Raw genomic sequence first — 14,551 nt, forward strand, 5'->3', positions numbered from 1 at the left:
CTTATCTTCCTTTAAAGGTCCTGTTTACCTTTGGGAACAGTGATTTTAAAAATGTTCAAGATATCACATTTGATGCATATGTGTAGGTCTGTTGTATCACAAAACATCCTACCATATAAAATTTTGGCAATAAAGCCTAAAATATAAGGAGATATCAGTATTTTTCTCATTAAACCATAACTGTAGACGGTTTAGTCTGGAAACATTTTTATTATTACTATTGTTCAAATTTTGTGTATTGAACAATACTTAACATTGATTATACGGATTCAAATTTTTACAGTGGTTGTTTCTATCCCAAACTCACATTTTAGAACTACTTTAAAGAACTACTGCTGGGTTTTTGTTTCATCTGCAAATGGTAAATTATGCCTTTAAACACAATTCTATTTCACTTGACTGGGAACGAAAAAGCTCCAGTATCATGCACCCATTTCATCAGCAAACTTGTAGAATTCACACATCATGCAACCGAGTGGATCCCGCAGCTTGAAGATAAAGCAATCTCTAGGGAGGGTCACTTTTTCCTCTGGGGGGACAGCAAACTTTCCATGGAAACATTGGTTGAGAAAATGTTCCATTTGGGGGGGGGGGGGGGATGCCCCCAAAAAGACTGATCTTTCACATAATACCAAATATGACGAATTATGCATGGGACTAAATACATATTGCATTTGACATTAGATCAACGGTAAAGTTGCATGCGTGCATCTCTTTTCCAATGCTTGTGTCCTGTCTCTTTTCGGAGCGCAGCTCAGAGATTCACACGATGGGAGGAGAACAGTAGATAGACGCCGGGCAAGGAATGTGTGTGACTACCAAGTTTAATTCCCCATGTCTCCCCTCACAGCTCAAGTCTGCAGAAAGAAATGAGAGAATGCGAGAAAATGAGTCCTTTGGCAAAATCACATTGATAGGAACACAAGGAAACATGTGACCCTGCATCACAAAACCGACAAAAAGTCGCCAGGTATGAATCTTTACGAAAGCACAGATTCTGAATTTGAGCAGACTCTAAGCTTTAAAATGATGTATAACTCAATACAAATGGGCTTTCCTAACTTATATAAATAATGGAATGAAGGTACACAGTCTGGAAAAGTGTTTACAGAGAAAAGAGGCTTCAAAGTCTGTTTGAGTACTTGACCATAACATGCTGTCCTCTGTGAAACGAATGGGACAAAAGACAGGACTTAAGACACTGTAACAACCTTAATGAAGGGATTATCAGATTGTGCTGGAATTTAGCACTCTATTAGCACGGTCTATTAATGACCAATACTAACTTTCAGAGCAGTAGCATCATCCTTTCAAAGGTTATAGAGTTATAAAGTGTGTGTAAAGGGTTTTTAAGAAATGAACACAGCCTCTCAGACATACCTTATCACACTATTCTAATAAAAACTAGAAATGTTGCTATGGCGACTGGTATGCCTCTGCCATAAAGCATGGTTCTCTAAATAGGTCTATAGTACATCTCGACAATGTGACGACAGTTTCATACGAGTGGCAAAAAGTTGAAATGACATGTTTGTCACAAATGTCAATTATAATAATTATGTAAAGAGTGATGATGTAATTACCTCATAGCGACAGGGAAGAGAAAGAGAAGGATGAGGAGATTGACAAATTATGGTAACAATAACAAGATGATGAAAAGAGGAGAATGATGATGATGTTGAAGAAACAATCCATGACAAAGGAGGAGGAGGAAGAATATGACGATGTCTGAATTAATTTACACACCCTCCTTCTTCCTCCATGAGGCTGAGGAATTTGGGTATTCTGTAGGTCTCCTCCGTCTGCCGGACGATCTCCAGCAGGACCAGAAGTTTCTTGATGCCAATCATCAGGGACTTCCCCTCCGTCTTGGTCCGAATTCTCTGCCGCTCCTCAGGGGTGAAGACTTGCAGCTCCTATAGAGGTTTGAATTCAAAACATATGCGAAATGAACTGATGAGCTCCACTACTTCTCCAATCTCCAATGGGTAAATTACATTCAAGATATTTGTAAATACTGCTGAACTTGTCATCTCTCTTTGTTTCCATCTTTTAAAAGGATGGAGGGGGGTAGGGGATGAGGAGCGAAGAAGGCATGTGTTTTCAAAGTAGTATCATCAATACTGGAATCCTCAGGGAGATTGATGCCTTTTCTGGTCTTGTTCTGACAAAAGCAACAATGCACACCCATGAAAAGATAATAAACAATTATACTAACAGCACCAGTATATTCTAGCGGTATTGATGATCCTGGAGAGCACCCGATATGAGTTTTGTTACACCTCATGTCATTTCCTACTTTACAAAACTTGCAACTGATTGAGAAATAGCCCTACATCGACATAAAATAAGCACTGCATTGATCAGTGTTTTAGGAGCAGCCATGACAAAAGAAATCATGGGCATGCATACTCGAGCAGGTTTCCTGCCTACGGCCTCATGATCACTGGACAGGCATCTTATCCACTAGACAATTGAGCTTCGCTGAACAGCAAGTGCTGGTTCTAATCCTTATGATGTTTAAAGGACAAGTTCACCTTCAAAGACATGTGGGTTGAGTGAATGCTGCAATATTAGTAGAACACATCAGTGAGAGTTTGAGGAAAATCGGACAATCCGTTCAAAAGTTATGAATTTTTGAAGTTTCTGCTCAGTCACGGCTGGATGAAAAGACTAAGTAAGCTTGTGATGTCACATGAGTACAACGATATAAAGAAAGAATAAAGAAAATTTAACATATTTCCATTTTTCTCGTATAACAAAAGAACACTCGACTTCTCTCTTTCAGAAGGTAGGGGGAATAATATTACCCTTAACATATGTCAGTAGCAAGTTGAAGAAATGTGCACTTAATTCAAAAAGTAAAGTTTTGTGAAATTCTCTTTTTATTTTCCTTATATAGTTGTACGCATGTGACATCATACACTGTAGTAGTCTTCTCATCCAGCAGTGACTGCACAGATACTTAAAATATTCATAACTTTTGAATGGATTGTGCGATTTTCCTCAAACTTTCACTGATGTGTTCTACTAATATTGCTGCATTCTCTCAATCCTAATGTATATGAAGGTGGACTTGTCCTTTAACAACAGATGGAAAGGGTCTCATCACATGGGAGCCCCTACCTACCTCGAGCACTTTGCAGAGGTGTTCGGACGTCGAGAGGCTGGACACCCTGATGTGTGTGTTGAAGATGTCCGTCATCTTCATTTCCTGCAGCACGTCGTGGGTACTTGTGGTGCCGATTATCAGCAACTTTCGACCCTAGGGGGCAGCATATGCGAACGTGGACCCCAAATCGGAAGCAGGAAAAGTCATCAAATGAAATAAGATTAATAACTATCAGCAGAGGTAGCACTGTCTTGGATTAAAGATGTTGGTACTGCTTTCTAGCAATGGAAATACTGTATACGCCATATATTTTGCAAGGTTTTTATCTTTGGGATATTTGTGAGATGGGTGCTATTTGCAAATTTAACAATGCACAAAAATATCACTTCTAACCTGATATGATGTGATGTGCACACATACATTTATCCATTCATTTACTGTACTCCACGATTGTGAATTTTACCACTCGCAAAATTGTCAGGAAGTTTCGATTTGCAAAAAAAAACCTCATTCTAATATTCTAACATTTCTTGGCCTCCTCCAGTAAATCTTCTGTGAAGATTTCTCAAACATAATTTTTCATTATGATACATGAAGTGACTGCAAACCAACCATGCAAAGCTATTTTGTACATCTGAGTGGAAGTTGGATATGATATACTGTGGCAACTACAATGTGAAAGCTTCTGTTACATGGTGACACAAAATTTTTCCTCAGCAGCTGTGGCAACATGCTCTGTGGCATGGACACTTGGCTGAAAAACTGCTTTTTGGGCTTATACACTATGTAGGTCTAGGCAAGGCTGCACAATAACCCATTTTTTTTCTACTGGTCCAACCTGTCTGTTGGACTAGTAGGCACCCAGCGTTTCTACTTTTTACTGGTCCATTCCTCGAAAAGTTGCTGGTCAAACAGTGATTTTTACTGGTCAGGGACGATCGGACCAGTGCCAGTGTGCAGCGTTGGTTTAGGGCTGGTTGATTCATTCAAGTACAACATATAGCAAGTTTGTGTTCATCTAATTATTCTGCATTTTGTGTGTATTCTGCTAAGTAAATTCTGTTTATATCCTCTGAATATAGGTATAAAATCCATAAGAAAACGATGCAAAGATGAAGTATAAGGATTACGGTGGAAAGTTGCATGTGTGCAGGTATATATGGTGTCTTGCACCATTCTTCTAAGATTGCCCACGTTGGACCAAACAGCAAAAAGATGAATTGAAGAAGAGTGATTCTTACCTTGGGAGGTGCTTTCTTGAGCAGGACAAGCAGTGCTTGTAGAACAAGATTTGAAAAGCGAGGACCTATAGGAACATAGTCTAAGAAAGGACCACAAAAAAAAAAAAAATAAACGAGAGTTAAGCCATGTCTGCTTTGGATAAACTGCAATGTATACAAAAGAGTAGCATTCTTTATTGCTCTAAAGCAAGCCACTGTCCACTCCCTCTCTCCCAAAAGACTATAAGTAGAAGACAAAAGCATTCACAGAGCACTGTTTTGAGATACATATGACAACCATACATATGTAATACTGTAAAACATGATATATTCGCGGCATGAAATTTTCGCGAATTGGAGCTGACAACCTTTTTCGCGGCATGAAATTTTCGCGAATTGCCACTGGCGTTCAATGCATGTAGTGTAGACAAAAACTTTCGCGTGCATTTTAATTTCGTGAATTTTGGCGCTCGCGAAATTCGCGAAATTCGCATGCATGCGAAAATTTCTCGTTTTACAGTAACACATAAATTGGATGACCTACTTGTATAAATAGAAAAGTGGCTTTATTGTCTAATAACTCAAATAGATATATGCATTTTTTAAAGACATAAAACAATACTTATAATTTTGTGGTCATGCTTTCATGGATGTGTTATTTTCTTTTTATCAAAGTCCTTTCACATGTCTCCTTCTTTCTTTGAGACAAATTCAACTTGCAAAAACTAAATGGTTTCTTCTTAAGGCATACCAGGGAGGCTTTTGATATCACATGCAAACAAAAAATTAATCTGAGGAACAAATAACTTTGGTGCAAAACTGCCAAAACACTTCACATAATCTAAACACTTCATACCACCTAAGAATGGCAGTAGACAGATGTGATTAGAAAGGGAAATTACCTCTATTAGAGTTAACACATTGTCCGTCAATTCTCCAAGTACTTACCCAGAAGTCGTTCGATGTCATCGACCACCACACAGCTGACCTGAGATTTGTATGCATCCTCAAAGATCTACAAGGCAGAACATGTGACAAAGTTATGTGAAGAAAACTAGACATCAGTGACATGGCGATGCAGGAAACTGAATAATGGCTGGAAACTGAAACTCGGTGACAAATCACAATTATGCACTTGTGTATGGGTCAATATGGGTCAGATATGGAAAGGGAGGTTTACGATTCTTCTACAATTCCAAAGACAATATCCTTCTGGTTCTGAATACTGGATTGTATTTGATGTCACAACATGATTAACATTGTGGAATTTCATGGAAGTTACTGATCATTTAGCACGAGTTCGATGATGAAATGTACACATGAAGTGATGACATGCTCAATAATTGATACGTGTGAGACACATCACTAGAATAAAACTGATGCACGCTTATCTAACAGTCAGAAACAATCATGATGGAATTGGACTAGAAGGCTGAACAATAACACAAGGTTTGACTTTTTTATAGCTGTGATATCATCAAAATAACTTCACTGCTAAACCTCATGAGAAATTTGTCACATAAAGTCCACCATTCACTAAAGCTGAACAGCTTTGTAGCAACTCTTTTCTCTTTACACCGCCCCACACTCCCTTCTTAAGCATGTAGGGTATAGTGTGACTGAAAAGTTCCAGGTCAATGATGGCACACTTACCTTCTTGATTGCCTGGCATTTTGCCGACTCAGAAAATCCAACCATGTCCTCCGGTGAGCAGATTTTAATGAAGGGAAAGCCTGATTCCAAGGCTAGCCTTGCTGCTAGTGCAGTCTTTCCACTGCCTGGACGGCCTGTGGGTGTGGGTTCAGAAAAATTTCATTAAAAGTGTACATTTCCTCAACTTGTCACTGGCGTATGTTAAGGGTAATATCAATCCCCCTCCTTCTGAAAGAAGCAAATCAAGTGTTCTTTTATTATGCGAGAAAAGTGAAAATATGTTGAATTATCTTTATATCGTTCTACACATGTGACACTCCACCTATGGTAGCCTCTTAGCCCATTGAGGGCGGTTAAATTTTGGAACATGTATTTCCCATAGACACCTGCCCGAGTATACTCCGGACTCGTCCTCAAAGGGTTAAGGTTAGCACTGCCCTTGCTGTATTAATTCTCACCATTATCAAAGGGTACTGTAAAGCATGATATCTATGGGAAAGGACCTCATTTCTGCTAGACAGATACATATCTTACCCCTAGGTATATATCACAGATATTTTCATCTCCACATTCCTACTGACTCCACAAAAAGATAATTCATGCAATTATTTGCCGGGTTGATGGTCTGTAACAATATATCGCTCGATGTGAGTGATGCAACATAGAGCAATAAATCGCTGGCCATTGCATGTGCCCAGTGTGCTAATCGCGCACACGATGAATGAATATGTGTGCAGCCGATGCTTTACTATTATCGCTATGGTGGACAGGATAAATTACAATCAATGAGAACTGAACATATGCGTATTATGAAACCTCTTTGGTATTACCTGGTAGTGGCCTTGATAGAGGGCCCTGTCATTATCATCACCCCAGCATAACCAGATACCCATTTTTATGCCCGAGTTGGGTAGGGAATTTGCAGGTAGACTATCTTGTTCACAGATGCATGTACTCTACTGGAAAAGTTTTACACTTATATCCTGTTTTAAGAATCAAGTTTAGGAATGAAGTATAAGAATCAAGTTTAAAGAATCCACCATGCCATAATGCTCATGCCTTTCTGGTTGTGGAAAACCATCAATCTGAAGAGTTAAGGAATTGTGCTTGGTCCTACCTGCCATAAGCATGCTGGCCAGAGGTACCCGGTCACTGGCCTTAGTCTGTCTGACCACCAGGGCTCCGTCGTCCAGCACTCTCTGGACTGGCTCTCCCCAGTTGATGATGTCGTTCAGAATGTACTTGTCAAAGTTCTCACTGCTCACACCAAAGGACTGCATGGGTTAGACAAGATATCCTCCTTTAAATACACAATAATGTGATGCAACTCCATGCCACCTCTTTGGCCTGAATTCACGAAGGTGGTTTAAACATAGACCATGGTACAGATTTAGACCATGGTCTAAAATAAGCATGAAATAGGTGAACCTTTGACATGCGCGTATCAATACGAGTTTGTTACTGGACGTCTGTTGGCGTACTCAATCTGTCAATCGCATTTACGAAAGAAGAAATTTGCATAAACCATGGTTAAAACCATGATTTCAATTGTACCACCTTCGTGAATTCTGGCCTTTAAGTCACAGACAATGAAGGTAAGAAACTTGTAAAACAAGTGTGATTCAAATGACAAAAAAACAAAACAAACCAAAACAGATTTTTGTTTAAAATCTCAACTATCTCATGAGTAAAATAGACTGTTCTGTAATACATAACAATTCAGGGATGTTTCCTTTCCTACAGGCCAGTAACAAACCATCTCATTCACCTTCTCTCTCCAATCATGTTCCTCAGGCAGGAATTCACTTGATTGTTGCTAGGTGGGGCAAGGCTCAAGCAAGTATGGTGGTTATTGAGGGCAACTTTTCAGAACAAAGAATGCATAGCATGTGCATAAAATATTTCAAAAACTGGTTCAAATTCTACCAGGACATTTGAAGTTGCAGGATTTCAGATTCCAGTAACAATTCAGACATGTTTTATTTGGAAAGTCAGAGAGATAGAAAGGGGGGGGGGGGAATTAATGAGAGAATATCCCTATGTTCAGACAATCCCCAGCTTTGCAGGGGCAGTTTGGAGAGTTTTACGGTAGACAGTCCACACGTGCATTGAAATCCCCTGCTGAAAGGGTTACAAAATCATGGCTGGTGGTTTCCGCAAGTGTTAGGTCACCGTACGTGGCACAGTAGGGTGCGCGATTGCAAATTTATACGATAGCACAGTGTACAGCGCCTGATTGTCTACTTCACCACCACATGTCTAGCATGCGCACTTCTGATGAAAACAGCTGCGCGAGAGATATCTTGGTCAGTCCCCGCCAGAATTTTGTTGCCGGACTCGACAAGCTTGCAGGGGGAGCATGGAATGTCCCACCAAGCGTTCACAAGATGGGATTGCCGGGGAAAGTCCTGCCAAACGGGACATTCCCCGCGAAGCGGGAGATCGTCTGAACGCAGTGATCGGAAGATATATAAATAGTACACAAGCACAACTCAGGCATGCACCAATAGAGTGTTGAATGCACTTAATTAAAGGAACTGGTCAATAAAAATAGAACTCACTGGTTTGATGTCAGTGTCCATGGCACACATGAAGTGCTCCCGGCTGACTTGCATCTTTTCTGCCTTGTCGTAGTCCACCTCAACCTTGGTTGCTGCCTGGATCCAACAAACATTCACACTTAGTACGTTAACACAACAACTTTAAGAACATTATATATTACATGACAAACCTCCTAAAACTCTTGAGCTCCAAAAATACGTAAATAGAGAAAAAAAACCTGTTGTTGAGTATTAACATGAATAACAAGGGCATCATTCCAATACTGTAAGCAAGTTTAATTACTAGACTCAGATATTCATTTTGATGGATTGGTGCTAGCTTGCAATGCATCATGGGGAAATCATGTTTAAGACTACTAGTACTGATTTATTCTTTGCTTGATTAAAACCGGGGAAGTTATGTAACTCTAAGGGCACAAATTCTTCAGTAAAACCACATAAAAACAAAAACAGAGAAAATAAAATAAAAGCATGGGAGCCCTTACTGTCCTCCCACACAGAGCAGTGTATATTATCTACAAACCATTTTACTTCCTACCACACAAGACCTGGCACTTCACTAACATAATTATACGTTTTGACTTAAAACACTGCCACCAACATATCAAATTTTGTGTGAATATGTTTGGATTGGGCAGTTACCAGGGAAGGGGGGGGGGGGGGGTGGGTGGTATGGGGACTTGAGACACCACTCAAGGGGACTCTTTGTTACAGTTTGAAGATGAAACAACCATGTCACGATTGTCTTGTTACAGTACACTCACCGTAATGAGGCTGTTCATAGCCATGGACTGGGCGGCCCGCACCAACCCCGCGATCTCCGCCCCGCTGTAGTTCTTGGTCAGCGCTGCCAGCTCGTTGACGTTGACGTCAGCGTTGAGCTTCTTGTTCTCCCGCATCTTGGCCAGGTAGATTTCCAGGATCTGCAGGCGACCCTCTTCGTTCGGCAGACCTGTGATGCAAGTCAAGGCGGCAGAACAACACTGACCCATCCATCCTTGCATAGCTGATAATGTTATTTCACTTACAACACAGAATAATTCTTCAACATGGGCAACTTATATATCAAAGTAAATGGGAGACTGTCATTGCCTTTGTTAGCAGCACAGGTCAGTAAGCCTAAATATTTCAAGTAACAATTAATAACATGCATAATTCAGATCAACCTTGACTCAGAAAATATCCTGATATGACTAATTTGTGAAAGCAAATAAATACCAAGATGCCAAGGCAAGTAAATGCTACAATTGGGATTGATAAAATTGGAGGCTCTTTAGAGAAATCACAGCATTTATGGATTGGAAATGTATTCTATTATAGCATGACATGTGATCACGAGGCTCTTGACTTTTACTTTCACTGAAACTGTCATCTTCACACATGTAGAAATTTTGTTGCACACATGATGGGAGGAATTACCGATTTCCATCTGGACCTCCAGCCTGCCCGGTCGTAAGAGGGCATCATCAATGAGATCCTTTCGGTTGGTCATACCTGGCGGGGAAAAAGGGAAGAGGGAAAGGTCAAGGGTCAGAGGTCAGTGGTTAGTTAACGTCACAGTCTGCATTCTTACAGTGAAAATATACACTTGTATCTACTGATCAAGTATAATATTGATCACATTGACTAGAAAAGTTTGTGCAAGGTCATATTGACCATGTACAACTTGTACAACTAGCATGCATTACATAGGGCCAACTGTTACAGATCCATGCCAATACCACTGTATGGCCAGCATGTCATATTTGGTTTCAGAGCAAAGCAAGAATTGAAATGCATACACATGACTATATCATGTTTTCACGCGAGTAATTTTTCGCGCTCGGCCGGGTAAGGTGAATTCTTCTTTTTAATTCCGCGGAATCAGGACACTATCTACTGGAAGGTATGGCAAGCAAAAATATTGTTGTGCTTTTATTTTCGCGCTAGCTTCTAGTTACACAATAGAGTGTATGTTGAAGGTAGAAATAACATGTCTCTTTTGATAAAATTTGTGAACTGCTGCAAAGAATTATCTTCATCTGCAAAATCGTCACAGAGATGATCGACACCATCATACGGACAACAAACCCACTCTCACCATTATCACCAAAACTAACGTCATATTATACCAGTAGTCTTTATCATTCCCCAAGTCGTCATTCTCATCATTATTGGTGATATCGAGATTGTCAACATCATCATCATCATCATAATTACTGTTGTCATGATTTCCATTACCATGATGAAACTGTAATATAATCAGCTTAATCACTACCATCATCATTGGAATGGACAGCTTTAATCTCAGCAGTGTAATCACAGTCATCTTTGTATAAGCCACAGTATCGTTCTATCCAATATCATAGCAGTTACACGTATACTGTATCACAACATTTATCATAATTAGTCCTGGCCATCCTCATCACCATGGTAACAAGCAATATAACGCTAACATTATTGTCATCATCATTATCACAGTCCTATTCGATAAATCAGGATCATTTCGTCGGATGAGAATGATAAGGGTGTTACTAAAGGTGCCTCGAACACTACGGCTGTAGTGGTAACTTAACGCCCTTATCAGTCTCTGCCGACGATTTGTCATTACTAGCATCGAGGTCGATAATGTCCTCATCCCTCAACTGACTTACCAATGAGAAGGACATTGTTGAGCTGCTCCACACCGTCAATCTTAGAGAGGAGCTGGTTGACAACGGTGTCGTGCACGCCTGTACCACCGGTCTGAAACCAGACAAAGAATTATCCATTCACAAACAACACATAACTATAAATCGTGCTACCATCGTGTTGTCATGGCAACAGAAGGGGTGGGATCAATGACCTTAAAACTATTACAAACGGAAGTTTTTTTGGCCTTTTTTTTTCTTGAGATGCCAACCTCCACTGACTGAGGGAAGAGTATAAAAGTTCACATCATATTACATGGAATTAGACAAAGTATTTGAGTATTTATAAAGATTAAATAATTGCCAAGTAGGGTTATAAAGTAAAGTTATGAAGAAGGCAAAGACAAGGGACAAAAATGTTTACACACCGCACCCACCCACCTACGCATGTACACACGCAAGGATGGCTTTGTGCAGTTCAGTGATTAACTTTGTCGGTGGGGCGTCGGCGGGTGGTTAGGGGCAGCAGGGTAAGAGTAAGAGAGAAACTCACCATGGATCCTCTCTGTTTACAGATGGCGTCGATTTCATCAAAGATGATGATGTGGAGACCACTGTTCGGACCAAGCTAAACAGGAGAGAGGGAGAGATCAGAGAGGTGAAAACGCATTGACACATCTGACTTGCAGCAAAGCAGAGTTGAGTGCTTCAAAGAGCTTTAGATCATCCCATGATGACAGAATTGTCCCAGCTGGATGTGATAGTGAGTGGTCCTCACTACCTTCCAAAACAATGAATGTACTACAAGTGGTTCTCGCTGTATTGAGATGACTATAACTGGCTTTATTTTTGTAGTATACCATGCTTCATTGGCACAGACTTTCTCCAGCCAAGGCACTAAACCTCCAGTAGCTAACAAAAAAGTGACTGTGATATAGGAAGACATGCTTTAATGCTAACAAGGCTGTACATCATCTGATAATGAACAGATCAGCAAAACTTGAAAATGAAATTATTTTAACAGGAAATATGCTTTATATCTTACAGCAATCCAGGTCTCCTTTAAGTAAACTAATACAAGTGACTTATCACAAATTATAACTTTCAGATGGTATGTGAATTTGATGAAATGCTTGCATGCTTACACCACCCCCCCCCCAAAAAAAAAAAAAAAAACCACAACAACAACTTTTAGAACCTAATTTTTGTCATTCCTGGAAAGCTTCACATATTCCCATTTTTGCCATGCACCGAAAAATTATCATCTCTTCATTTTCCATCTACCTTACACAGCGACAGGGTACCTTTGATGATTAGATAGCAAGTTCTCTCAGAAAACTACGGCTCCTTACCTTCTTCTGCTCTTCTTCTGCAGCGGCAAACAGCTTCCGGATGTTGGCCTCCGACTCGCCGACGAACTTGTTGAGGATCTCCGGCCCATTCACGATCTGGGGCTCCCTGGAGTTCAGCATCTTACCGATGGTTCTCGCCATCAGCGTCTTGCCAGTACCTGTCGAGGATCGACAGACGATAGGAAGCCATGATGGTCCGCAGAGAGATTTAAAGGCATAATTTACCATTTGCAGATGAAACAAAAACCCAGCATTAGCGCTTTAAAATAGTTCTAGAATGTGAGTTAGGGATAGAAACAACCACTGTAAAAATTTGAATCCGTATAATCAATGTTAAGCATTGTTAAATACACAAAATGTGAACAGTATTTATAATAATAATGTTTCCAGACTAAACCGTCTACAGTTATGGATTATTGAGAAAAATACTGATATCTCCTTATATTATAGGCTTTATTGCTGAAATTGTATATGGTAGGATGTTTTGTGATACAAAAGACATACACATATGCATCAAATGTGATATCTTGAACATTTCTAAATCACTGCTCCCAAAGGTAAACAGGACCTTTAAGAGAAAACTATTCCCACTTGAAAGTTTGCTCAAAGGCAGTTTAATCCTTATATATCACCCTTTCATTCGCAAAGACAAGATTTTCTTGTATAACAACAATAATCTGGGGAAAATAAACAACAACTGAAAACAAAAGCAGCTGTTGTAGCAAGAGTTGCTCGCAACTTATTGGGTATAGATAGGCAATACTTAAATATTGTAATTACTATGATCATTGAATATTCGCCAAACCTTTGCTTCTGTTACACTGCAGTCAATCAAAGATAACATTGCTCTACAATGGCTAAACATTTCACCAGAACAAGCATGGCTTGACTCTGAAATCTTACCAGGTGGTCCGAACAGCAGAATTCCTTTCACGTGCTGGGCACCTGTCAAGAGACAGACCAGAAAGAAAAAAAGAGATTACAAACAAAATTCAAACCTCTTTGCTTTTGCAAAGACTACAGTGGACTCCCATTATAACGAAGTCCTCGGGACCGGCAGTTTCCTTTCGTTATATCAAAATTTCGTCGTAAGCGAACAGATAAACAATAAAAGTACATAAAGTGGATAATGTTGCGGCCTGAATTTTTACTTCGTTGTAACCAGAATTTCGTTATAACCATGTTCGTTATAACGGGAGTGCTCTGTATTAAAAATGGAGAACATCAAACACGAACAGCAACACAATATTAAACAAGGAAAAGTCACAGACATATCTGCCAATATTCAAACATAATTTTATAGATTATGATATAAAATTTTTAAAAATGAACAACTGTCTATTAAAAAGACTTCTCAAAGAATGGATCCATCTCAAAGACAAACAGATATATGAAGACAAGAAAAATATTGTTTGCTTCACATATAAAATATGCGACAAGATGACATTTTTTAGGTCTTTTAATATTGCATCAATGCAGGCACACCTTTCTAGGTATTGATTCAAAAGATCAAAGTCCACTTTCGCTTGTCAACATGGAAGGAAACTTCTGAGATCTGTTTATCAACTTACCGATTTGTTCTACAAACTCGGGTGGGAAAACTCTTGAAGCAAAGGCCCTCCTGAAAATATCTGAGAATTCCTGGATAATTTGAGAAAAGTAAATGGATGTGGTAATTAATATCATAATACCATTTAGTGTGAAGTTTGACATGCAATTACAAGCAGATTTAATCACAATAAAATATAGTTTAAGAAGAATAAGAATAGAAGATAATAATAAAACATAAGAATAAAATTGCGGGTGATTTTGTATCAAACTATTGAGTCTTTTAACAGAACCAGACAAGGTTCCTTTTGGCGCATCACAGCAAAAAACCAGACCGTTGCTGTTACCATGCTGGGTGTTCCAAGACCTTAAAGGGAACGTAAACCCAAAGAGCAATGTGGATTGAGTGAAAGCGGCAACATTAGTAGAACACATCAGTGAAAGTTTGAAGAAAATCGGACAATCGATGCAAAAGTTATGAATTTTTAAAGTTTCG

General features: G+C 39.5%; 1 protein-coding gene across 1 annotated transcript in view; it reads right to left on the bottom strand.

Annotated features, from left to right (window-relative positions):
- Positions 1-700: 700 nt before the first annotated feature.
- The window catches only part of LOC139738573 (vesicle-fusing ATPase-like), a 54,219-nt gene continuing 40,368 nt past the window's right edge, over positions 701-14,551 (bottom strand). The window contains exons 11-25 of the mRNA XM_071649192.1: positions 14,079-14,148; positions 13,411-13,452; positions 12,508-12,665; positions 11,709-11,783; positions 11,180-11,270; positions 9,966-10,040; positions 9,311-9,498; positions 8,547-8,642; positions 7,103-7,259; positions 5,986-6,119; positions 5,281-5,347; positions 4,354-4,433; positions 3,131-3,265; positions 1,747-1,916; positions 701-857 (exon numbers count right to left, since the gene is read on the bottom strand). Coding sequence (XP_071505293.1) covers positions 845-857; positions 1,747-1,916; positions 3,131-3,265; positions 4,354-4,433; positions 5,281-5,347; positions 5,986-6,119; positions 7,103-7,259; positions 8,547-8,642; positions 9,311-9,498; positions 9,966-10,040; positions 11,180-11,270; positions 11,709-11,783; positions 12,508-12,665; positions 13,411-13,452; positions 14,079-14,148 — 1,551 coding nt within the window. The 3' untranslated portion in view covers positions 701-844. The remainder of the gene's footprint in view (positions 858-1,746; positions 1,917-3,130; positions 3,266-4,353; positions 4,434-5,280; positions 5,348-5,985; positions 6,120-7,102; positions 7,260-8,546; positions 8,643-9,310; positions 9,499-9,965; positions 10,041-11,179; positions 11,271-11,708; positions 11,784-12,507; positions 12,666-13,410; positions 13,453-14,078; positions 14,149-14,551) is intronic.

This window comes from Diadema antillarum, unplaced genomic scaffold, assembly GCF_040938485.1.
Source record: "Diadema antillarum isolate AM-2024a unplaced genomic scaffold, OU_Dant_1.0 seq00000754_RagTag, whole genome shotgun sequence".
NCBI classification, from domain to species: domain Eukaryota; kingdom Metazoa; phylum Echinodermata; class Echinoidea; order Diadematoida; family Diadematidae; genus Diadema; species Diadema antillarum.